Source organism: Rana temporaria, chromosome 3 (assembly GCF_905171775.1).
Source record: "Rana temporaria chromosome 3, aRanTem1.1, whole genome shotgun sequence".
In the NCBI taxonomy this organism is placed as follows: Eukaryota; Metazoa; Chordata; class Amphibia; order Anura; family Ranidae; genus Rana; species Rana temporaria.
The window spans coordinates 442,402,868-442,427,340 of record NC_053491.1 but is presented as its reverse complement, the minus strand read 5'-3'; the positions used below and the strand labels follow the sequence as shown (position 1 = coordinate 442,427,340).

General features: G+C 45.2%; 1 protein-coding gene across 5 annotated transcripts in view; it reads left to right on the top strand.

Annotated features, from left to right (window-relative positions):
- DOCK6 (dedicator of cytokinesis 6) overlaps nucleotides 1-24,473 on the top strand; it is a 163,751-nt gene that overhangs the window by 87,139 nt on the left and 52,139 nt on the right. For 3 of the 5 annotated variants that reach the window (XM_040346472.1, XM_040346473.1, XM_040346471.1), the window contains exons 12-20: nucleotides 2,510-2,596; nucleotides 5,602-5,833; nucleotides 10,085-10,249; nucleotides 11,524-11,702; nucleotides 13,387-13,491; nucleotides 16,464-16,547; nucleotides 20,016-20,111; nucleotides 21,588-21,728; nucleotides 23,074-23,187. In XM_040346472.1, coding sequence (XP_040202406.1) covers nucleotides 2,510-2,596; nucleotides 5,602-5,833; nucleotides 10,085-10,249; nucleotides 11,524-11,702; nucleotides 13,387-13,491; nucleotides 16,464-16,547; nucleotides 20,016-20,111; nucleotides 21,588-21,728; nucleotides 23,074-23,187 — 1,203 coding nt within the window. The remainder of the gene's footprint in view (nucleotides 1-2,509; nucleotides 2,597-5,601; nucleotides 5,834-10,084; nucleotides 10,250-11,523; nucleotides 11,703-13,386; nucleotides 13,492-16,463; nucleotides 16,548-20,015; nucleotides 20,112-21,587; nucleotides 21,729-23,073; nucleotides 23,188-24,473) is intronic. The other 2 variants (XM_040346475.1, XM_040346474.1) reach the window with 2 other exon arrangements.

The window sequence follows — 24,473 nt, the reverse complement described above, 5'->3', positions numbered from 1 at the left end:
TAGGTTGCAGAGACTGAGAAGTCGATTCTCATCTGAAATTCCAGATGTTCGCTTTAAGGGAAAGCATCTTTGCTTGAAGGGCAAGCATTGTGTATTTAAGTTACTATTGCGGTGTTTGCCTTTACAGATCATGATTTTCACACCTTTAAAGTGTTATTAAACCCATAACAGTAAAATCAGTCTGTATATGCAGTAAAGCATGCTTTTTATACTCACTGTGGAATTTAAGGGGTTAATCCTCTGCATTGTGTAAAAAGGCTGTTTTTATCCTATATATACAGATCCTCCTCCTCCCTCCCTGGCTAGGGTAAGCCAGTTAACACATGCAGGGTAGCCGACCTGCACATGCTTAGTTATGTCTTTTATGCTGGAGAGAATATTTACTTGTTCTCAGAGCTAGCCAGGTCGCATGATATTGACATTACACATGTGGGCATGTATGCAGGCTGTAGTGGAAATCTCCTCCTACCTGAACTCTCAGCACTGGAGAAACAGTGCAGTTTATTGTGTAACCGTGGTATACGGATCATCCAAGAAGGTAAATAGTAGCAATATTTAACTTAATATTTTTAATATTTTTTTAATTACTCTATATACTATGTATATTTGTATAAGCCAACCCGAAAATTACCGTTTAACATGGGAGTCTATGGACTGTGTGCCAAGTTCCGTGTCCAGGGGACCTACGACCAGCCGGTACCTGGTCCCCAAAGTCACCGGAGAAATTACCGTTTAACATGGGAGTCTATGGACGGGGTGCCCGGCTTTGAAAAATCGTAGGTCCCCCGGACAAAAATCTTTGCACACTTGTAAAGGAAGAGAGAGGCTACATGTGTGCCAAGTTTGGGGTCTAGGGGACCTACGGCCGGACGGTACTGGGCCCCCAAAATCCGAGAGATCAGGCGCAAAAAGGTGACTCGAGTATAATCCGAGGGGGGCATTTTCAGCACAAGAAAATGTGCTGAAAAACTCGGCTTATACTCGAGTATATAGTATATATTATTTACATTTATTATATATTTATTTTGATGTATATTATTTTATTATATTATTACATAATTTTCTTTTAAAATGTATTGTGCTGCTTCTGCAATAGAATTCTTGCCTAGACCCACCCCCTCCCTCCCAAATTCTGCACATGCGCAGCTTTGGGTCCCGACGTCCCTGCGGCATATCTTCACGCATGTGGGTATGCCTCAACATTTGCACACGTGCAAAGTTTTTCAGTGCACATGCAAAGACAGGTAGAGTAGAGCTCAGAAAAGTCCACTATCTTTGCACATGTGCAGGAAATATCTTTTTTTTATGTCTTTAAACACAGCCCTATGTTGGCCTATGTGGCCATGCACCTTAGGCGTTTAGGTCAGTATTTTAAGAGCATCGTAAATGTATTCCAGTGGCCACAATAAAATAATACTCTACACCGTAGACAAAGTTTACGCTCACCACCGTACGCCTGTAAACGCACGTAATTATGTATAAAAAATATAAAAACGGAGCTAAAAACCATCTATCCCTAAAAAAACAGTAAGCAGCAATTCTTGTGTAACACAATCACAAACAGTAAACAAAATAAATAAGAATCACACTAAATAATAAATCCATAGGTGAATGCATATTTATTAAATTCATCTGTGCAAAAATGCAATATGATAATGTATCTCTTTGATGGCAGTGTCCATCATCCATCACCAAAAACCACAGTGAATCCACCACCGGCTGTAGAAACTGCTTACCAGCTCCTGTAGACCCCTTATAGGTGGTCGGTGTACGCCTGTGGCTTAAAACCCAGCCGGTGCCTTTCTTCACGTCTCAGGGCTTCTCCACACTTCCGATGTCACTCAGTGAGTTGGGTAGGAGTTGGGCACCAAAAAGAGACCAAAGGCTCCACATAGCATAAAATCTTTGGTGGGTTTATTAAGTAATACATTTATAACACACACAGCAGTAAGTATGTAAAAGCACCTTAAGTTTGGTGTTTTGGCCGACACACAACCAAACAAACCCGTCCGTCGGGACATGAGAGAAATGGCGACGTCAGCACGTCGATCCGCCCTACGTATTTCGTCATAAATGACGTAGTCCTGGGGGAACATAATTATTTACCAAAATGAGTACCACATTTTTTTGGGTTAAACCCAGTCCAGTCACCTTGTCCAATCGGAGAACGCTTAGCATTAATTCAGAAAATACAAAGCATTCGTTGAATGGTGCACACATCGAGCTACAGATGACTTGTGTTTCGAATTCAGCAGGGAACCTGGAAGCAAATGGAAATCACTGGAGGAGCAGTGTCTACTTCAGTGATTTCCACTTTTCTAGAGACATCGGCCAGGTATGGTATATACATAATTACACTGGTCCAAGCTGCACCAGTGTATGTACATAAGCTTCCGAGCGGGTGGAACTTTGGGGAAGTATATTGTTAGTCTATATAACGATATTTAACTGGAAGCATTGTTTGTTTTTCATTTATTGATCCTGTTTGTATGTATGTGCTTGTCTCCAGGTCCAGCTCCCGGGAATGAAGTGGGTGGACAATCACAAACCTGTTTTCGTGGTGGATTTAGTGGCCTCTTCCTCGGTGCACACACAGGTCTGGTATAATTGCCATGTCCTAGGGTGGTTTTAAAGCAAGACCAATGTGTATCTTTAGGAATATACTGTACCTACCTTTTGGGTCATTTGTGTAATTTTCACATTATTACATACTTGTGCAGTATTTTCATGATGGCATTGTATATACAAAGGGTTAGGGTCCCCCTCTAGTGGTGGTGCATATATCAGTCATAAGCCAGCTTTACTACTAAGAAAAGATAAGCAATCGTATAGGAATTTCTGTCACTTTAAACCAGCAAAAGGCAACTGAACACATCAAAGTAACGTAACAACATCACTGGGGTAGATTCAGAGAGCAATTACGCCTGCGTATCCATAGATACGCAGCGTAATTGCTAAGTAGCGCTGGCGTATCTACTTTCTGTATTCAGAAAGCTAGATACGCCGACTGTAGTCTAAGATACGACTGGCATAAGTCTCTTATGCCGTCGTATCTTAGGGTGCATTCTGACGCTGGCCGCTAGGTGGCGCACCCGTAGTTGTCAGCGTAGAGTATGCAAATTGCATACTTACGCCGATTCACAAACGTACGTGCGGCCGGCGCTCGTTTTTTACATCGTTTGCGTACGTCGTTTTCGCCGTAAGGCTGCTCCTGCTATTAGGAGGCGCAGCCAATGTGAAGTATGGACGTCATTCCCGCGTCGCAATTTTAAAATTTTACGTCGTTTGCGTAAGTCGTCCGTGAATGCGCAGTACGTTCGGCGCGGGAACGCACCTAATTTAAATGATCCACGCCCCCTACGGGATCATTTGAATTACGCGCGCTTATGCCGGCCCCTTTTACTCTACGCCGCCGCAACTTTACAGGCAAGTGCTTTGTGAATCAAGCACTTGCCCGTTAAACTTGCGGCCGCATAACGTAAATGTCATACGTTACGCCGCCGCAGTTTTGCGCGCCCCTACCTGAATCTGGCCCAATGTTGGGAATTTTGGGATGCTGTGTAAAATCTACATGAAAACAGAATGCAATGATTTGCAAATCTTATAAACCCATATTTTATTCACAATAGAAAATAGAAAACATGTCAAATGTTTAAACTGAGAAAATGTTCAATTTCAAGAAAATAAAAAAGAATGTAATTTTGAAGTTGTTGGCAGCAACACGTCTCCAAAAAATTGGGACAGGGCAACAAAAAGCTGGCAAAGTAAGTGGTACTAAAAGAAGAAGCTAGAAGAACATTTTGCAACTAATTAGGTTCATTCTCAATAGGTCAGTAATCTGATTGGGTATAAAAAGAGCATCTTAGAGAGTCAGAGTGTCTCATAGCATAACACAGTGGCTAGTGGAGTGCTGCTGTGGCAAACATTAGGTTTGGCAGGCAGTACCGCCACCAAACATGGCCCAATCAGGTGACAGCAGCCCTGCGTGTGCTGGTGTGAGCTTTTTCTGGATTAACACATGCAATGAGGAGGTGACATATCCTCTTCCAGCCACCTGTCAACCAGCTTGAGGAAATCAGAACCTATCCCCATACATAACTATTGTGGGACCATGTCTGCAAAGAATGATTACCAACATGAGGATGTATGAGAACCAACAAGAGAATGAATGCGAACATTTCAGGAAGAAAAATGGAAGTGTGTAATTTTCTGCTGCTAAACAGACCTTGCCTAAAGTACTCTCTGCCTTTTACCTTAACAAGGTCATTGTTCTTCCTTACCTATTGTCTGGGTACAGTCCATAAAAAAGATACTTCCCTTTATTATCTGGATGTAGTTCAGACTAGGAGAGTCCACGTCTCTGCCTATTGCTGATTCTATTATTGTCGCACCAGGCGGACCCCCGAAGGGCACCCTGGCTTCTCATTCCACCATCTCTAGGTTGCTCTGGCAGACTATCGTTCAAGCTTATGGTCTTAAGGACCACCCCCTTCTCTTTCCAGTTATAACCCACTCTAATAGGTGTGTTAGCTTCTCCCATCAGTTGGACTTCTTCTGTACCTCCTCAGGATTTAAAATGTCCCGTATCTTGCAATGGATGAAAAAAGACAGGGTTTCGACCTCGCCTTACAATAATTTTCTTGGGGTCCATTGATGGACACAGGTCCCGCTTCTCTCTGTGATCATGCTTCCGATACTGCTTTGCTACAAACCTGGTATGCTGGTAGTAGAAGGTGTTGTAGTCTGAACTGCCAAACAGTTTTTTTTGTTTGCCAGTGTCAATTTCTCATATAGGCAGCAGTATATACACAGGCCCAGATTCTTGTAGAATCGCGCAAAACTGTGGCGGCGTAACGTATGTCATTTACGTTACGCCGCCGCAAGTTTTACAGGCAAGTGCTTTATTCACAAAGAACTTGTCTGTAAAGTTGCGGCGGCGTAGCGTAAATCCCCTGGCGCAAGCCTGCCTAATTCAAATGATCCGGGTAGGTGGCGTGGAGCATTTAAATTAGGCGTGTTCCCGCGCAGAACGTACTGCGCATGTGCCGTCCCTAAAATTTCCCGACGTGCATTGCGCTAAATGACGTCATTGGTTTCGACGTGAACGTAAATGGCGTCCAGCCCCATCCACGGACGACTTACGCAAACAACGTAATTTTTTTAATTTCGATGTGGGAACGACGGCCATACTTAACATTGGTTGCCCCTCATATAGCAGGGGCAGCTTTACGCGTCGCAAATCTAACGTAAACGTTGTATCTTCACTGCGTCGACCGCGCGTACGTTCGGGAATTCGCCTATTTTGCTAATTTGCATACTCGACGGGGAAAAAAAATTGCATTTAAGATCCGACAGCGTAAGAGCCTTACGCCTGTCGGATCTAATGGTTATCTATGCGTAACTGATTCTAAGAATCAGTCGCATAGATACGACAGCCCAGATTAGGACTTCCTCAGAGGACCCCCCCAAAAACAAAAAGATTTTATTAGAAGTACAAATATCCTATTATTTCCTATAAAGTCCAGGTCAAGGAGCAGAGTGCTTACTAAGACGTATCAGAGCTTGCAGCTGATTATTTGGATGCCCTCTCTCCCTGTGTAGGATCCCCACTTGGACAAGTTCTTCACTCTGGTCCAGGTCTTGGAAGAGCAGAGCTTCCCGTTCCGCCTGAAGGACGTCATCATTTCGGAAAGTAATGTGGAGTCTGAGCTGAAGAGTAGCATGGGGAACCTACGTTTGGCTGCTCTTGGTCCAGCGGTATGTTTTTGCCACCAGCTGCTGGACAAGTTGATATTGCTTATCGTCCGACCCCCTGTTATCGCAGGACAGATTGGTGAGTCCAGTTTTGTTGTGTCTTATCCTTTGTTTTCTGCTTTTAAAGAAGGTTTTCAACAAGAGCTGTTAGTCTTTAGATGGAGGTTAATGGTGAAAGCTGTGGATAAAAAAAGACACATTTTTGTCGCTCACCTTCCTAAGCCAGCAATAGACGGTTCAAATCTCAGTCTGTTCAGCAGGGACCACACAAGATTCAAACGATGTATGGGCAGGATGATTGTACCCAAGTTGATCGATTAACTTGGGTACAACCAGCCTGTTGGATTTTTCATGCGAGTTGCCAGCAATAATTACTGTGTGTTCTCCTCCTAAATGGGTATACAGGTGGCAATAAAGATCATAAAGAGTTTCTAACCCTTCTGCATTCTAGAGACAACCTCACAGTGCCCATTTAGGGCAAAGTCACTGTCACTTACCTGGTTAGTGCCTGACGTGCAGAGAAAGGCACCTCGTACATCTCCGGCTCAGAGGCCATTGATAGGGGTACAGTAACTGCCAGAACACGGTGAGGTATGAGTGCCTATGGTCAGTCCAGTAGTTTGCATAAGTAGTAGCTGTAGTAGCTGACACTTCACTGGGAGGATGCCAGAAACTGGAGCAGATGACAAAAGACAAATGTCACCGCAGGACAGGCTGGCAGCAAACCGGCTGGTGCAGTGCTTGGTTGATGACAGGCTGTAGATGTGAAGCAGGAGCCTGTAGCAGGCTGGATAATCAGGATGTAGGGTCAGGCAAGTCGGGTCAGTAACAGACAGGAAGATGAAGCATTAACAACAGACAGAAAAATAGTCGGGTCACAGGCCTCTGTCATCAATGGTGAAGCAGATCGGGTAAAAGTAAGAGTCAAAGGCAGAATCCCAGGGGCAAGCCAAGGTCAGGGCAGGTAGCTGACAAGTGTGGTCAGGAGCAGGCCAGGTCAAGATCAGAGGTCAGGCACAGGAATCGGGAGCGAACACACAGAACACTGTAGACCAAACAGCAATTAGCCAGTGCCGTAGGCCTGTTTAAGTAGGCCGTTTGGTGCCAGTATTGGTGACAGGCGCACACCTGGGCATGCACGCACATCTGAGCAGACCTGTGCACATCTGCTCGACCAGTTGCCGGCCTGCGTATTTGCGCACATTTGCGCCTGGAAACTTTATCTGCACTATAAAAAAGCCTTCCGTAACAGTTTTGAGGGGCCTATCAGAGTCTTTTCCCAGTCACTGCCATTTTGCCCTACATAGGCATGGTGACCGTGTCTCTTTAATGGTACTGCTACTTAGAGGGAACCTGAGCTTTGCCCATGCAGAGCAAAGCAACAGGTTCACTTTAATAATAGCTCCACTAGCTGCATATACTTGCCTTTCTTTCATTCCTCCTGCATTCACCTGCGGGTGTTAGGTGAAAAGCCCTGTGTAAGCTTCAAGCCGAGACTTGGGCCTGGGCTGAGGACTCTCTTCCTTCCCCCATCTGACAGTGCTGTGCATCTGAGTGACCAATCACCTAGCACTAGTACTTTCCTTGTTCAAATGTTTTATTGAAATATGTAAGTTGCAATTCAAAATCGTATCTCAAACATGTCCCAGCCAGAGAAGGTTGATATACTAAACAGTTCAGAACGGTATTATGAAGAAACATACATCACACAGGTCAAAAGGGACATTCTTGAAGATGCTCAGATCAGGATGAAAGGGGTACAGTGAGGCCTTTTCCAATACAAAGCCCTGTCAAAGTACTCATAAAACGGCCCATGGGTTTGCATTAGAGCCATTCCATCCCAACAGTGCACTAGTGCTTTCACATGAAATCAATGATGGTGAGTCACATGCTCCTCCATACTTGGAAGTACTGGGTATGTCACTTTACCTATGTAGATTGAAGTCAGGTGAGTAAGCCAAGGATAGGTGAGGCAAGACACCACATCCCAAATAATTGAAAACAACTTGGAAATGGAAAAGGGGACTTTAAAGGTGCCTGAAAAGATGAAAAACGATTTTTTATGTGTAATATAAAATTGCAAATTTAATTAAATACATTTGTTAAAAAAGATAACAATCTTCTTGATAAAAAAATAATGTGATCAGACCCAAACAATAGTATATTTACTGTACAAAAACGTATTTCTCGACTTGTTTTGCTAAAGTATATAGCTTCTTCAGGAGAATCGTCCTTACCAGTTTCCATGATTGTATTCTGTCTTATGTATTTCTTTATGTGTTGTAGTGAATACGCTGTACACAGACAATTGCAAATCTCCTGAAGAAACATGTAGAGAAATACGTTTTTGTACAGTAGATATACTATTGTTTTGGTCTGATCACATGTTTTTATATTTTTTAAGAAATGTATTTAATAAAATTACTGCGGCAACATGGCTCGGCTGGGTGAAACAACGGTATGTTACGTTGTTTCGCCCTGTGGCCACTAGGGGCGTGCGCTGCCGGAGGCACGTGCCCGATTCTCGCCCCCCAGAGCCGAAGCGAGTGGCTGACAGGCACCCGCGGTCGCTCGTGACAAAGCGAGAACCGGGATCTGTGTGTGTAAACACACAGATCCTGGTTCTCTTAGGGAGAAATGACGATCGTCTGTTTGTAGAAAGTATGAACAGCGATCTGTCATTTCCCCTAGTAAGTCCCATCCCTTCAGTTAGAAGATGCAGAGGGAACACAGTTAACCCCTTGATCACCCCCCAGTGTTAACCCCTGCCCTACCAGTGACATTTTTACAGTACGGTAATCAGTTCATTGTTATAGCACTAATCGCTGTAAAATTGTCAATGGTCCCAAAAATGTGTCAAAAGTGTCCGATCTGTCCACCATAATATCGCAGTCCCGATTAAAAATCGCAGATTGCCGCCATTACTAGTAAAAAAGTTAATATTAATAAAAATTCCATAATTCTATCCCTTATTTTGTAGACGCTATAACTTTTGCGCAAACCAATCCTTATTTTTGGTTAAAAAAAAAAAAATGTAGAAGAATACATATCGGCCTAAACTGAGGAAAACATTTTTTTTTTTTTAAAGTGGGATATTTATTATAGCAAAAAGGAAAAGATATTTAGGTAGATTCAGTAAGAGTTAGGCCGACTTATCAGTAGATAAGCCGACCTAACTCAGAATCTATGCCGACCTATGTTTAAGTGTATGCTCAAACAGATCCAAGATAAGACGGCTTGCGCCGTCCTATCTTAGGTTGCAATTTTTCGGATGGCCGCTAGGTGGCGCTTCCATTGCGGTCGGCGTAGAATATGTAAATGAGTTGATACGCCGATTCACAAACGTACGCCCGGCCGCCGCAGTAGTTTTACGCCGTTTCCGTAAGGCATTAGCAGGCCTAAAGTTATTCCATCTATTAGGTGGAATAACAATGTTAAAGTATGGCCACTGTTCCCGCCGCGAGATTCAAATTTTTTACGTCGTTTGTGTAAGTCGTCCGCGAATTGGGATTTACGTCCACGGCGAAATCAATAGGCCCGTGCGGCGTACTTGGCCGCAATGCACCCTGGGAAATGTAGGCGCCCCGCGCATGCGCATTAAAGAAAAAACGTAAAAAAACGTGAGGTCAAGCCTCATTACCATAAAACACGCCCCCCTCCAAGACATTTGAATTTGGCGCCCTTACGCCCACCCGCTTTAGGCTACGCCGCCGTATATTAGCAGGCAAGTACATTGAGAATCATGTACTTGCCTAGCTAACTTACGGCGGCGTAGCCTAAACAGGCTAAGCTACGCCGCCGCAAGTTTAAGCCTTTCTCTGTGAATCTACCTAATTGTGTTTTTTTTTTCAAAATTGTTGTTCTTTTGTTTATAGCGCAAAAAATAAAAAATGCAGAGGTGATCAAATACCACCAAAATAAAGCTCTATTGGGGGGGGGGAGGACGCAATTTTGTTTGGGTACAACGTCGAATGACCGCGCAATTTTCAGTTAAAGCGACGCAGTGCCGAATTGCAAAAAGTGCTCTGGTCAGGAAGGGGGTAAACTCTTCTGGGGCTGAAGGAGTTAACAAATGTATTTAATAAAACTTGTCATTTTATATTACACACAAAATAGTTTTTCATCTTTTCAGTCCCCTTGTTCGCCCTTGTTCCATTTCCAAGTTTTTTACTCTGTAGAGTGAAGGTGAGATGAGTATTGGCTGTGTGGGCCGACACTAAAGAGAAACTGTGGTTATGCCTTGCATGGGTGAATTACAGAATAACTTTAACCTATACAGCGTCTTCTTATTTTACCCATTAATTCATTTTTTTTTTTTCTTCTCTTTCAGTAAATTTGGGCCGGGTAGCTTTTGAGGTGGTGGCTCTACTGGTAAGCCAGATCCATCGCACTCTGGAGGCCTCTCAGGATCATCATGGCAGGAATGCCCTCCTGGCGTCCTATCTCCACTATGCCTTCCACCTGCCCAGCGACATGCCAGCCCAGCTGCACAGCTGTAAGTGTCAGCAGTGGTGCTGCTTGAAATGGCACATACCATATGTCACTGCATTCACAGGACTTGGAGGGTACTGATTATGATTATCCACGTTTTAGCTTCAGGAATTTTGTTAAAAGGTTATTGCAGCTAATGAAATCTAATGGATGACATCATGATGATGATGCAATATGATGGATGACAGACCTTGTTTGCCAAACAAATACAAAACATGAAAACCCTGCAGCCCTGTAGGTGCAACACTGCCATCTACAGGCTAGAACTGTGTACTGCACTGCAGTCATCCATGTTTAGCTGTGTTTAGCTGAAAACAAATGTTTTTCCTATATGTGTTTAAAAAAAAAAAAAGCCAAAACAACTCCATAGAATATTTTCCGTATATACTCGAGTATAAACTGACCCGAGTATAAGCCGAGGCACCTAATTTTACCACAAAAAAATGGGAAAACGTATTGATTCGAGTAAAAGTCTAGGGTGAGAATGCAGCAGCCACTGTAAGTGGAAAATAGGGTCAACAGTGCCCATTTGCATGCCATCACTGTGCCCATTGCAACCTCCCTGTGCCCATTGCAACCTCCCTGTGCCCATTGCAACTTCCCTGTGCCCATTGCAACCTCACTGTGCCCATTGCAACCTCCCTGTGCCCATTGCAACCTCACTGTGCCCATTGTAACCTCACTGTGCCCATTACCTCACTTTGCCCATTGCATCATACCTGAAATTCTTCACAGGCTGCGCTGCAGGCGTCCTTTTTTTAAAACACGCGGCTTCCTCCTGGTCCCGTTCCGTGATAGAAGTTTGACTCTGTGTTCAGTGTTCCACCTATCATGGACGTTCTTTCATCCTCGGACAAGAGAAGGTCCGTGATAGGCGGAACACTGAACACAGTGTCAAAAGCCTATCAAGGAACGGGACCAGGAGGAAGCTGCGAGTTTTAAAAATTGGACCCCCAAGGTACACTGACTCGAGTATAAGCCGAGAGGGTATTTTCAGCCCTTAAAAAGGGCTGAAAAACTCGACTTATACTCAAGTATATACGGTATATGTTTTGTCTTCCTGCTGTACAGGCTGAATTGGAAATCGGAATTGGACGGGTGCAGCAATGCAGAAGGTGTTGATCACTTTTATTAAGACATGGCAAACAATCGTGCTGCTATGGTGTTGAGTGCTGTAGAAGGATTCCAGATTGCTTGTGCTTAGTAATGGAGCAATTTTATTGGTTGTTGATTTCTGTGCAGGCTTTCTTATTACTTTCTTTTTTTTTTTTGTCTTAGCACTGGCCAATAGTTCAGCCTCTACTACTGTGCATTCAGCTACTCTCTCCCGTGCCACTGGGCGGCCAAGTAGCCTCAACCTGTCCCGCTGCCGCAGCATTAGTAACAGTAACCCCGATCTGACCAGCACTCCGGGATCAGCGGATGATGAGGAGGTGCAGAAGATCATGGGAGGGAAGGTATGCTTTGCTTATTTAATGCTGTCATAATTCTCAGGCTGTGGAAGATGCTCCTTTGTTATTTGCTGAATGTTTTTTTTGTTTTTTTTTCGTGTGTCTGCTTAAATCTAAGGCTACCCACAGATGCAAGATAGCCAATCATAGGCAGCAGAGGCATTCTCTGCCCCGCAGCTGCCTGTATGCAAAGGGACATATAGCTGTATGGGGCCCCCCGTGTCAGGTTGCCTGTATGGGGCCCCCCGTGTCAGGTTGCCTGTATGGGGCCCCCCGTGTCAGGTTGCCTGTATGGTGCCCCCACGTGTCGGGTTGCCTGTATGGGGCCCCCCTTGTCGGGTTGCCTGTATGGGGCCCCCCGTATCGGGTTGCCTGTATGGGGCCCCCCGTGTCGGGTTGCCTGTATGGGGCCCCCCATGTCGGGTTGCCTGTATGGGCCCCCCCCCCGTGTCGGGTTGCCTGTATGGGCACCCCCCCCCCCCGTGTCGGGTTGCCTGTATGGGCACCCCCCCCCCCCCCCCGTGTCGGGTTGCCTGTATGGGCACCCCCCCCCCCGTGTCGGGTTGCCTGTATGGGGCCCCCGTGTCGGGTTGCCTGTATGGGCCCCCCGTGTCGAGTTGCCTGTATGGGCCCCCCGTGTCGAGTTGCCTGTATGGGATCCCCCCCGTGTCGGGTTGCCTGTATGGGTCTTCCCCCCCCCCGGGTTTGGGTTTGCCTGTATGGGGCATCTGTGTCTAGGTTGTCTGTATGGGGCACCCGTGTCTAGGTTGTCTGTATGGGGCCCCCCGTGTCTAGGTTGTCTGGATGAGGCCCTTGTCGGCGAGTTCTAGTGTACAAGTATCAGTACTCTTACTTGCCAGTAAAAAAACGGTATCAGTGCAACCCTAACAAATGGGGACTGTCTGACATTGTGGTGGGAGAAAGTTTAGGTTCTAATGATGACCAATGTCTTTGGTTTGATATTAGAACAAAAAATAATAAATCCTATACAAAAAAAAAAAGTTTTACATTTCAGGACAAACTTTGATGTAATTTGTGATTTTCGATAAAAATGTATTCAAACGAAAGTCATCAGCAGTCCAAAACCAGTGGGCATTTTTACCGTCTACCATCCTGGGGGGCAACTAGATTATATGTCAGGCAAATTAATAAGAGCACACGGAAAAGAAAACCACTGTGGTTTACTACAAAGGTAAATAAGATGGTGAAGGAGAAAATAATCAGCATAAAGGAGATACAAGGAAACAGAAAGTGTAGTGGATGGAGACGCTCTATTTAGCACGTTGGGATGAGTCCCCTGCTGGGCTATTGTACTGGATGCAGCTGCTGTTCAGTTAACAATTTTCCGCCTGGCTCGCTTGATCTTTCATTTAACGGGAGGGGGGGGGGGCAACAGGATCCAGTAAGCGATTTTCAGCCTGTTGGGAAGTGGCCTAAATTTGAACCTAATCTTTGTTTTTGATTATGTGCTTTTTATTGTTTTCTTTGCAATACCTAATTATACTTGCATAAAAATATTTGCCTCTTTTCTGTACAAATGTATTTTATATGCCTTTTATATCCTGAGCATCTTTCACTAGCTGAGCTTTTGTTTCCTGGGTTTGTTTTCTTCACTTCCAATGATCGTTGTATTGGGTGCTTTGCCAATCCTCACCCCTTTATTCTCCTGGGCATTCTCTCTCTCCTGCAGGGAATTGATCGCTCTCATTCTTGGGTGAACTCTGCTTACTGTCCAGGCGGTTCGAAATCCGTGCAGCGCCGGACCCAACCCAGCTCCAACACGGAGCTCAGACAGGTGGCACTCCCCCCTATACTGTGTTATGCATGTGCCAGCCTCTCTTTGCATGCCCTCTGCACCCGTTTCACCTGTAGCTTTGTAGCCATCTCATCCTTTATCTGTGACCCATTGTGACATTTCTAGACTTCGTGGTTTATCCTCAGGTGTGCCAAAACCTTCAGGTCCCCAAGAGTTGTATGTTCAGTGAGTTCAGGGACCATCTATGATTAAAAAATGACTAAGATTGTATTGGTTAGCTCACATTTGGACGAAGCTACACTATTTTCATACTTGGCTAAGCAGTCTCTAGGGCAGGGATCCTCAAACTACGGCCCTCCAGCTGTTCCGGAACTACACCTCCCATGAGGCATTGTAAAACTCTGACATTCACAGACATGGCTAGGCATGATGGGAATTGTAGTTCCTGAACAGCTGGAGGGTCATAGTTTGAAGACCCATGTTCTAGGGCCTGCTTACTCTTCTCCATGTTTGTGTATGAAAATGTAGAAGTTTCCATTCATTACTATGGAGCAGGGATATGCAATTAGCGGACATCCAGCTGTTGCAAAACTACAAGTCCCATCATGCCTCTGGGTGTCATGCTTGTGGCTGTCATGGTCTTGCTATGCCTCATGGGATTTGTAGTTCTGCAACAGCTGGAGGTCCGCTAATTGCATATCCCCGCTGTAGAGATAGGTCAGATGTGTGTTTTGTGCGGTAATGCATATCATTCATATCCATTATAGTTGTTCAACAAAGAATGAAAGAGGAAGTAAACACCCCCCCCCCCCCCCCAAAAACGGGGGGAGAAAAAACCTGAAAGAGAAAGACATAATGAGCTAGTATGCTAGTTGCACTTGCCTGAGATCAAAGCCCCCGAAGTCCTCCCCGTTCGCCGCCACCGCCATTTCCTCTCGCACATAATTCCTTTTTTTGCCGCTCCGGCGCTGTGATTGACCGATGTGGCGATGACGTCACTCTCGCGCATGCAAAATCACGGCATTAATGCCATTGACAAAAACGGCACTTTGAGTGCGCCTGCGCCGTTGTCTACGGCACGCATGCGCCATTGTCTACGGCGCACATGCACCGTAGACATCGGCGCCTGTCATTTCTGCAAATATCTCCTAAACCTTTTAGGTTTGGGAGATATTTATTGCACCTACAGGCAAGCCTTAATCTAGGCTTACCTGTAGGTTAAAGAGGGTTTAAGGGGTTTACAACCACTTTAAGAGAAACAAAATGTTACCCAAGCTCCACTGCCAATATAAAAGTCCACAAACTGTGATCCGGTGCTCTAGCTAGGACGTTCAGGCCCCATAACTACAATACTTGAATCAAAAACGGCTGGCAACTCGGATGCTCTTGAAAAAAAATACTTTATTGGTTACATGGGTACACGGGTACAGGCTATACACTGGCGCGTTTCGGTTAAGAAGCCTTCATCAATGCTTTGATGAAGGCTTCTTAGCCAAAACGCGTCAGCGTATAGCCTGTACCTGTGTACCCAGGTACTCGGTTCGCAAAACAAGCAGGATTCAAGCCAAAGGGGCGTGCAGTACCGCATTTGGCCTGAGGTGCGGGGGCGCCGGTGACATTCGGAAGGGTTCGGAGCCATTCGGAAATACTAGGAATCGCGTGGAAATACTCGGAAATATTCAGTTTCTGAGGCTCTACGGCACGCCCCCACCTCTGGCCACATGCTGTATTTCATGCAATAGAAATTAAAGGGGTTGTAAAGGTAAAAAAAAAAATCCCTAAATGGCTTCCTTTACCTTAGTGCAGTCCTCCTTCACTTACCTCATCCTTCCATTTTTCTTTTAAATGTCCTTATTTCTTCTGAGAAATCCTCACTTCCTGTTCTTCTGTCTGTAACTCCACACAGTAATGCCAGGCTTTCTCCCTGGTGTGGAGAAAGCCTCTTGAGGGGGCGAGCAGGCAAGTCGGGACACTCCCTACTTTGCAGATTGAGAAAGGAGCTGTGTGTTAGTAGGCGTCCTGACACTCCTGCTCGCCCCCTCAAGAGGCTTTTTCCACACCAGGGAGAAAGCCTTGCATTACTGTGTGGAGTTACAGACAGAAGAACAGGAAGTGAGGATTTCTCAGAAGAAATAAGGACATTTAAAAGCAAAATGGAAGGATGAGGTAAGTGAAGGAGGAATGCACTAAGGTAAAGGAAGCTATTTAGGGAAACATTGTTTTTACCTTTACAACCTCTTTAATGCGGAACAAATTATCTTTGTTTCCCTTGACTTCTATGGGAAAACTCGCTTTGGTATGCGAGTACTTTGGATTACAAGCATTCTCCTGGAACGGATTATGCTCGTGATCCAAGGTTCCACTGTGCTGTGACTCTGTACTTGCCAAATATGCTGCAGAAATCTCCCTCCTCTGAGTCTGGTTGCAATCATTTTAACCGTGGGCAGCTGAAGCTGCTGCCTATTCACTTCCTAGATTTACACAGAGGCACACCTCCAGCTTTCATTGGCCCTCTTATGACTCATCCCCCCTGCCTTCCTGGCAAACTCTCAGTGTGAGAGAGAGAGAGCTGTGCATGATGTCATAAGCCTAGGCTTTTTACCAGATAAGATGCAAGAAGTGGACTGTAAGGTATTTACTGGCAGACAAAAAAAAAATGTTTTACTATCCAAAGTTAAAAGAAGAAGGGCAGAAGATTTAATAGATGGAAAGATGAAAAAATGACTGAAGTTCCACTTTAAGGTGCATTAACAGGCTATTCAGAAAAGAAAGGACTGCCCAGCACAAAGCACCTCAACTCAGAAAGCTCACTGCGTTACAGAGGATTTTCCTTTTTTTACGAGGATCCCTTTTTTAAAGCAAGATTCCGTTTTTCCGTAGTTTATTGTGCATGTCATATGGTTGTCATTCATCTGTCTTTCTTGTTTCTAACCCCTCCATGTTTTCCACTTCCACCTTCTCTTCCATTTACCATCAAACGCTTCTACGGCCACCTTTTACCTTCTCCATAGAACAATGAGCGAAGTCCAAATCGCATGTCCACCTATGTGGAGGGGGAAATGTCCTCCACCCAGCCGCGCCTCACTGCTAAAAAGGTATTTGCTCTGGCTGTTTGATGTGTGTTCTGGTTTACTGTAGCTTAGGGGCTAGATTCAGGTAGCTGCGCCTCTTCTTACGGTGGCGCAGCCTATCGTATTTACGCTGCGCCGCCGTAAGTTTGAGAGGCAAGTGCTGTATTCACAAAGCACTTGCCTCCTAACTTACGGCAGCGTAGCGTAAATGGGGCCGGCGTAAGCGCGCGTAATTCAAAAGATGATGAGGGGGGCGTGTTTTATTTAAATTAAGGTTGACCCCGCGTATTTTACGTTTTTTAAAGAAAGCATCCCAGTGCGCATGCTCGAAATTCCGACGCAAATCGCCATTGCTTTCGACGTGAACGTAAATTACGTCCAGCCCTATTCGCGAACGACTTACGCAAACGACCTAAAAAATTCAAATTTCGCAGCGGGAACGACGTCCATACTTAAATTTTACGTTTTTTAAAGAAAGAATCCCAGTGCGCATGCTCGAAATTCCGACGCAAATCGTCATTGCTTTCGACGTGAACGTAAATTACGTCCAGCCCTATTCGCGAACGACTTACGCAAACGACCTAAGAAATTCAAATTTCGCAGCGGGAACGACGTCCATACTTAACATTGGCTGCGCCACCTAATAGCAGGAGCAACCTTACGTCAAACAAGCCTAACGTAAACGACGTAAATAAATTGCGCCGGGCGTACGTACGTTTGTGAATCGGTGTATCTAGGTAATTTGCATATTCTACGCCGAAAACAACGGAAGCGCCCCTAGCGGTCAGCGTAGAATTGCACACAATTATACGCCGCCGTATTCAAGTTACGTCGGCGGAGGAAGCCTATTTTTTGAGCGTGTCTGCCTTTGAGAATCGGCGTAACGATACGCTGGCGCAGATTTGAAATTACGGCGGCGTATCTGGAGATACGCCGCCGTAACAGCTACCTGAATCTAGCTCTAGGTCTTTATAATGATGCTGGATTAGGACTCGAGAGTTGCAGTAGCCAGGTAGCCAAGGCTGCTAAAATAAAAACCACAGCTGGCAACTACGGTAATAAACATTCCTGTTGCAGAGAATTAAAGAAAAATGTGTTCACATCTAACTAGTCATCAATACTGCATGTGGACTTTACCCATTCACTTGCCTGTTTATAAAACTCTACCTGCTACTAATATGATGTGTGTTTTTAGAAATTGTTTCTTATTTTCATTTTTAACTTTCAAAAGTTCAAATCAATGTTAGCAACAAATAATGACAAGCAGTAGGATGTACTGTTCCCCCAAAAATAAGCCCTAGTTAAAGCGGAGGTTCACCCAAAAAACAAGTATATAACATTACATTCAGTATACCTCAAACATGTACAGTATGCCGTTTTTTTTTGGGGGGGGGTGTACATACGGTATTTTCCTCCCGGCTTCCGGGTACTCGCTCCCGCGGGACTGGGCGTTCCTGTGCAGTGCCGCAATGTCATCTGGGACTTTGACTATATGATTGACGTGCCTGAGAAAAACTCCCACCGGCGGATAAGGCGGGTCACGACTTTCCGAAAGTAGCCGAACCAAGAGCCAGGTTCTATACGGCGCCTGCGCAGTCAGCTCTACACGGCTCCTAGTCAGTGCGCAGGCGCCGTATAGAGCCGACTCGCGGTTCGGCTACTTTCGCCTTATCCGCCGGTGGGAGTTTTTCTCAGGCACGTCAATCATATGGGCGAAGTCCCAGATGACATTGCGACACAGCACAGGAACGCCCAGTCCCGCGGGAGCGAGTACCCGGAAGCCGGGAGGAAAATATCGATAATACTGTATGTACACCCCCAAAAAAACAAAAACTGCATACTGTACATGTTTGAGGTATACTGAATGTAATGTTATATACTTGTTTTTTGGGTGAACCTCTGCTTTAAAATCCTTGTAAAATCATGTAATTTACGCTGTAAAAGCCCCGGAAGAATTTACCCCCTTCCTGACCGGGCCGTTTTTTGCGATACGGTACTGCATTGCTTTAACTGACTATTGTGCGGTCATACGCTGTACCCAAACAAAATTGACATCCTTTTTATTCCCACAAATAGAGCTTTCTTTTGGTATATGATCATCAGTGCAGTTTTTATATTTTGCGCTATAAACAAAAAAAAAAGCGACCATTTTGAAAAAAAAAAAAAAATGCACTGATTACTGTGTAAATGTCACTGGCAGGGAAGGGGTTAACACTAGGGGGCGATCAAGGGGTTAACTGTGTTCCCTCAGTGTGTGTTCTAACATTGAGGGGGATTGCACTGACTAGAGGAGAAGACAGATTGTTGTTCCTAGCTAGTAGGAACACACAATCTCTCTTTCCTTTCCTCACAGAACAGGGATTTGTGTGTTTAAACACACGTCCCTGTTCTGGCTCTCGTGCCCGTGCGTGGCTGGCGGTCATCGCGACCGCCGGCCATGCGCATCGTTTCCTCCGCAGTGCAGCGGGCACGCACCTGCTATCTCTGCGTAAAGGGCCCATCGTACAGCTACAACGGCTCGCGGGAACGTGCCGACCTGCCACAGTATAATGACAGCGGCTGGGGTTTAATGTCCAGTGTGTGTCTATGTAACATTATTGTAGAAAATACCTTATTTACGGCGTCGCTGGGCGCTCATGTGACCAGCCGGAGCTCTCCTCCAGTCAGTGCTCAGAGGGGGGAAGAAGTGCTCCGGCCGGTCATGTGAGCACCTAGCGGTGCTGTAAATAAGGTTTTTTCTACAATGTAACAATTCTATAACTGGACATTATATAATCCATTTACAGAGTGGATTAAATGATTTTACAAAGTCTTTAACTAGGGTTTATTTGGGGGATTACAGAGATGTTGAGCTAACAGGGAGGTGGGGAGATGGGACAAATAAAAATAAGCCCTAATGCATTTTTTGTAACCAAAATTATTATAAGACCCAGAGGGTGGCACAGACAGGAGGACCTATGTGACATGGAGTCTTTTGTTACCATCACAGGGTGACACCACCCAGGAGGAGCTATGTGACATGGACTTTGCCCCTCCCATTACAGGGTGACCTGGCATCTGTTCCTCCAACCACAGGGTGACACAGACAGGAGGAGCTATGCGGCATTAAGTCTGTCCCTCCCACCACAGGGTGACACCGCCCAGGAGGAGCTATGTGACATGGAGTCTGTCCCTCCAACCACAGGGTGACACAGACAGGAGGAGCTATGTGGCATTAAGTCTGTCCCTCCCACCACAGGGTGACACCGCCCAGGAGGAGCTATGTACATGGAGTCTGTCCCTCCCACCACAGGATGACACCGCCCAGGAGGAGCTATGTGACATTGAGTCTCTCCCTCCCACCACAGGGTGACACAGACAGGGGGAGTTATGTTATTTGTAGTAATAAATGGTAGAGCACATGATTGTGACACAGCTAGGTATCACTTGGGTGTTAGGAAATATTTGATGCTGGTTTATTCTTTATGGCTGACTGTTGCTTGTTGTGTCTAGCTGTTGCATGAAGAATTGGCCCTACAATGGGTGGTGAGCGCCAGTCCAGTGCGAGAAGCGGCTCTGAGTCAAGCTTGGTTCTTCTTCCAGCTCATGGTAAGTGGAGGGATAATAGGAGAACACAAGGGGCAAACCAAGAGAGTGTCTGCTAAGTATGTGATGGACAGAAGGAGGTGAATTTGTCTTTGTGTAATGTGGATACAAACTTGGCCTTACCGCAAACCTGTTCAAAACACGTGGCCGCCGTGCTGCAGCTCAGTTTCAGGGTCTTGGCAATCTTCTTATAGCCTAGGCCCGGGGTCTCAAACTGGCGGCCCTCCAGGTGTTGGGAAACTACAAGTCCCATCATGCCTCTGCCTGTGGGAGTCAGGCTTGTAACTGTCAGCCTTGCAATGCCTCATGGGACTTGTAGTTTTGCAAATGCTGGAGGTCCGCCAGTTTGAGACCCCTGGCCTAGGCCATCTTTATGTAGAGCAACAATTCTTTGTTTTCAGATCCTCAGAGAGCTCTTTGCCATGAGGTGCCATGTTGAACCTCCAGTGACCAGTATGAGAGAGGGAGAGCGATAACACCAAATTTAACACACCTGCTCCCCATTCATACCTGAGACCTTGTAACACTAACGAGCAGTGTTGCCAACCTACCAGATTGAAATTTACTGACACAACGCCCAAAATGTTCTGGCACAGCCAAGTTTTTACTGACATTTCCAAAAGTCACAAAATTACAGTTTTAAGTGAAAATTGGAGTATTTAGGCTACACACAAGTACAATATGCAATTAGCAATATGATTTAAGGTAGATAATAAGGCAAAACACATATTTTGTATTTTATTTTTGATATAGTAAGTAGCTCAGGGACAGGAGACAAGAGGGCAAGAAATTAGCATAGGCGGCACACACACATAAAATTGACAACATGTCTCCTCCTGAGTCACAGTGACAGTCTCTCTCCAAACCTAGTGGTCCCTCCATTCCACTCCAGTTTAAACCGCACAGACGGTCCCGGGCCTAGCCTGCCTTGCTCCCATACCGCAGACCCACTCACGGGGCTCTTGTCGCTCTGCTTGGCTCCATGACATCACACGACATGCTCAGGCACCACCTCTGCCAGAGCCGCCCGATCACACTGTAGCAGGCACTCGGATGGTCTCAGCCGTCTCCGGACCAAGCCGAGCGTCACAGCCATATTTTTTACTGGCAACCTTTTACTTTTACTGGCAGGAGAAAATTGCCTGTTTTTTACTGGCTGCCAGTAAAAATACTGAAGGTTGGCAACACTGCTAACGAGTCACATGACACCAGGGAGGGAAAATGCCTAATTGGGCCCAATTTGGAAATTTTCACTTAGGGGCGTGCTTCCTTTTGTTGCCAGCGGTTTAGACATTATTGGCTGTGTGTTGAGTGATTTTTAAGGGACAACACATTTACACTGTTATACAAGCTGTACACTCACTACTTTACATTGTAGCAAACTGTAATTTCTTCAGTGTTGTCACATAAAAAGATATAATAAAATATTTACAGAAATGTGAGGGGTGTACTTACTTTGTCTGTTTTCCCCATTCTCAGACAAAGAGCATGTCTCTGCACCTCCATAACTCCGAGCGACTGGACGCACCCAGGAAGCAACGTTTCCCAGAGAGATTTGTGGACGATATATCCGCCCTTGTGTGCAATGTCTGTACGGAGATCGCCAGCCGATACCTCAAGGTTCTAAACATTCCAATCATTGATCTCTTCTTCTCTCTTTTTTTCCCCTCTCCTAAGTATATATTTGTATATAACTTTTATAAGATAGACCAGACATTGTGTAGCACCCTGTAGTGCATATATTGACTCATGTTAAAGGATCAGGTGATAATTCCATATTTAACCACTTAAGGACCGCCTCCTGCACATATACATCGGCAGAATGTCACGGCTGGGTACAGGTACGTCGCCTTTAAGAGCCCAGCCGTCGGTCGCGTGCTTGCCGGCGCACGCACGCGACCCGGTCCGAAGCTTCTTGGCCGCAGGACCCGATCGCCGCCGGTGTCCCGCGATCCGTCACAGGAGCTGAAGAACGGGGAGAGGTGTGAGTGTAAACACACCTTCCCCATTCTTCACAGTGACAATGTCATTGATCGTCTGTTTCCTGATATAGGGAAAGACAATCAATGACGTCACACGTCCAGCCCCGTCCCCCTACAGTTAGAAACACATATGAGGTCACATTTAACCCTTACAGCGCCCCCTAGTGGTTAACTCCTAAACTGCAATTGTCATTTTCACAGTAACCAGTGCGTTTTTATAGCACCTTTTGCTGTGAAAATGACTGGTCCCAAAAATGTGTCAAAATTGTCCGATGTGTCCGCCATAATGTCGCAGTCATGAAAAAAATCCCTGATCACCGCCGTTAGTAGTAAAAAAAAAAAAAATTTATAAAAATGCCATAAAACTATTCCCTATTTTGTAAACGCTATAAATGTTGCGCCAACCAATAGTTAAACGCTTATTGCAATTTTTTTTTTTTTTACCAAAAATAGGTAGAAGAATACGTATCGGCCTAAACTGAGGAAGAAAAATGTTTTTTGTATATCTATTTGTGGGGAAAAAAGGACGCCAATTTTGTTTGGGAGCCACGTCGCACGACCGCGCAATTGTCAGTTAAAGCGACGCAGTGCCGAATCGCAAAAAGGGGCAAGGTCCTTAACCTGCATATTGGTCCGGGTCTTAAGTGATTAAGGTCTTTTAGCAGCTAACAGTGTACAGGAGTTATTGGATTTTTCACACCTAATAAACATATTCTCAGTCATAGAGGGGAGGGGGATCCCGAAACGGATTATCATGCAACTAATTTAATTACTGGACAGTGAGAGCGCCATATTGGGATTCAAGAAGTGAGCTCCCTGACCTTGGTGGGGTGGTGGTGAAAGAATTTCTTCCTCATATAGGACACAATTGGTAACAATCTGGCCCATAGGAATTGTGATAGCCTCTACTAGATGGACTCCAGTCATTTCCCAAGCCTTGTTAAATCATGTGTAACTATATATATGTCTTTCTCCCTGGACAGGATACTGAGCTGGCTGAACGCCTGAACAGCAGTCTTGCTTTCTTCCTCAATGATCTTTTGTCCATGATGGATCGCGGCTTTGTGTTTGCCCTCATACGCTCCTATTATAAACAGGTAAATACACAGTAGAATCGATGGCTATCACATTCATTGACCTTTTCCTATTAAAAAATTCTTCTTAGAAATGTATCCAACCCTCTCTAAAAACTATAAACATTTAAAATGGTACAGCTCACTGTGTATGTGTTTGTATGTTGGGTTGTCCCGATACCACGTTTTTAAGACCGAGTACCGATATTTTTTTCCCAAGTACTCGCCGATACCAATTAGCGATACTTTTTTTAATGTCATGTGACCAGTGGCACATGTGTCAGTTTTTTTTTTTTTTTACAATGATTTTTTTGCTATTTATTTCGTTTTTTTACAATGCTTTATTTTTAGGGGGTGGACATGTCAGTGTGTTTTTTTTTTTTTTTTTTTTATTAACATTTTTATAATTTTTTTCCAATTCATATTTTTATTATTTGTTGCAATTTTTTATTAGCCCTGTTGGGGGGGCTTTGGTGAGATTTTAGTGGTCTTAACAGACCGCTGACATCTCCCCTTTCTGCGCCGTCGTATCTTAGCTTTCTATTTAGGCCAGCCGCTAGGGGCGTGAACGCTGATTCACGCCTAGAATGCGTAAATCAGCGAGATACGCCTATTCACGAACGTACGCTTGCCCATGGCAGTAAAGATACGCCGTTTACGTAAGGCGTTTTCAGGCGTAAAGTTAGTCCAAAAAAAAGCTGGCCTAGCCAATGTTAAGTATGGACGTCGGTCCTGCGTCGAATTTTGAAATTTGTACGTCGTTTGCATAAGTCGTCCGTGAATGGGGCTGGACGTAATTTACGTTCACGTCGAAAACAAATACGTCCTTGCGACGTAATTTGGAGCAATGCACACTGGGATATGTCCACGGACGGCGCATGCGCCGTTCGTTTAAAACGTCATTTACGTGGGGTCATGGTTTATTTACATAAAACACGCCCATCTTTTTTTACAATTTGAATTTGGCGCGCTTACGCCGGCCCATTTACGCTACGCCGCCGTAACTTAGGAGGCAAGTGCTTTGTGAATACAGCACTTGCCTCTCTGACTTACAGTGGCGTAGCGTATATGCGATACGCTACGCCTGCACAAAGTTAAGCTAGTCTTTCTGAATCTGGCTAAGTGATCACTGACTCTGTTCATTCGGAAAAGGGAGGAGCTGGATTTACCGGCTCCTATGTCAGCTCTCCATTCTGACAGATCGAGGACAGAGGGGGCGGAGGGGGACACGGAGCAGAACGGAGGGGGACACGGAGCAGAACGGAGGGGGACTGGAGGAGGATACAAGGACAGTCAGTAGGGAATCATGC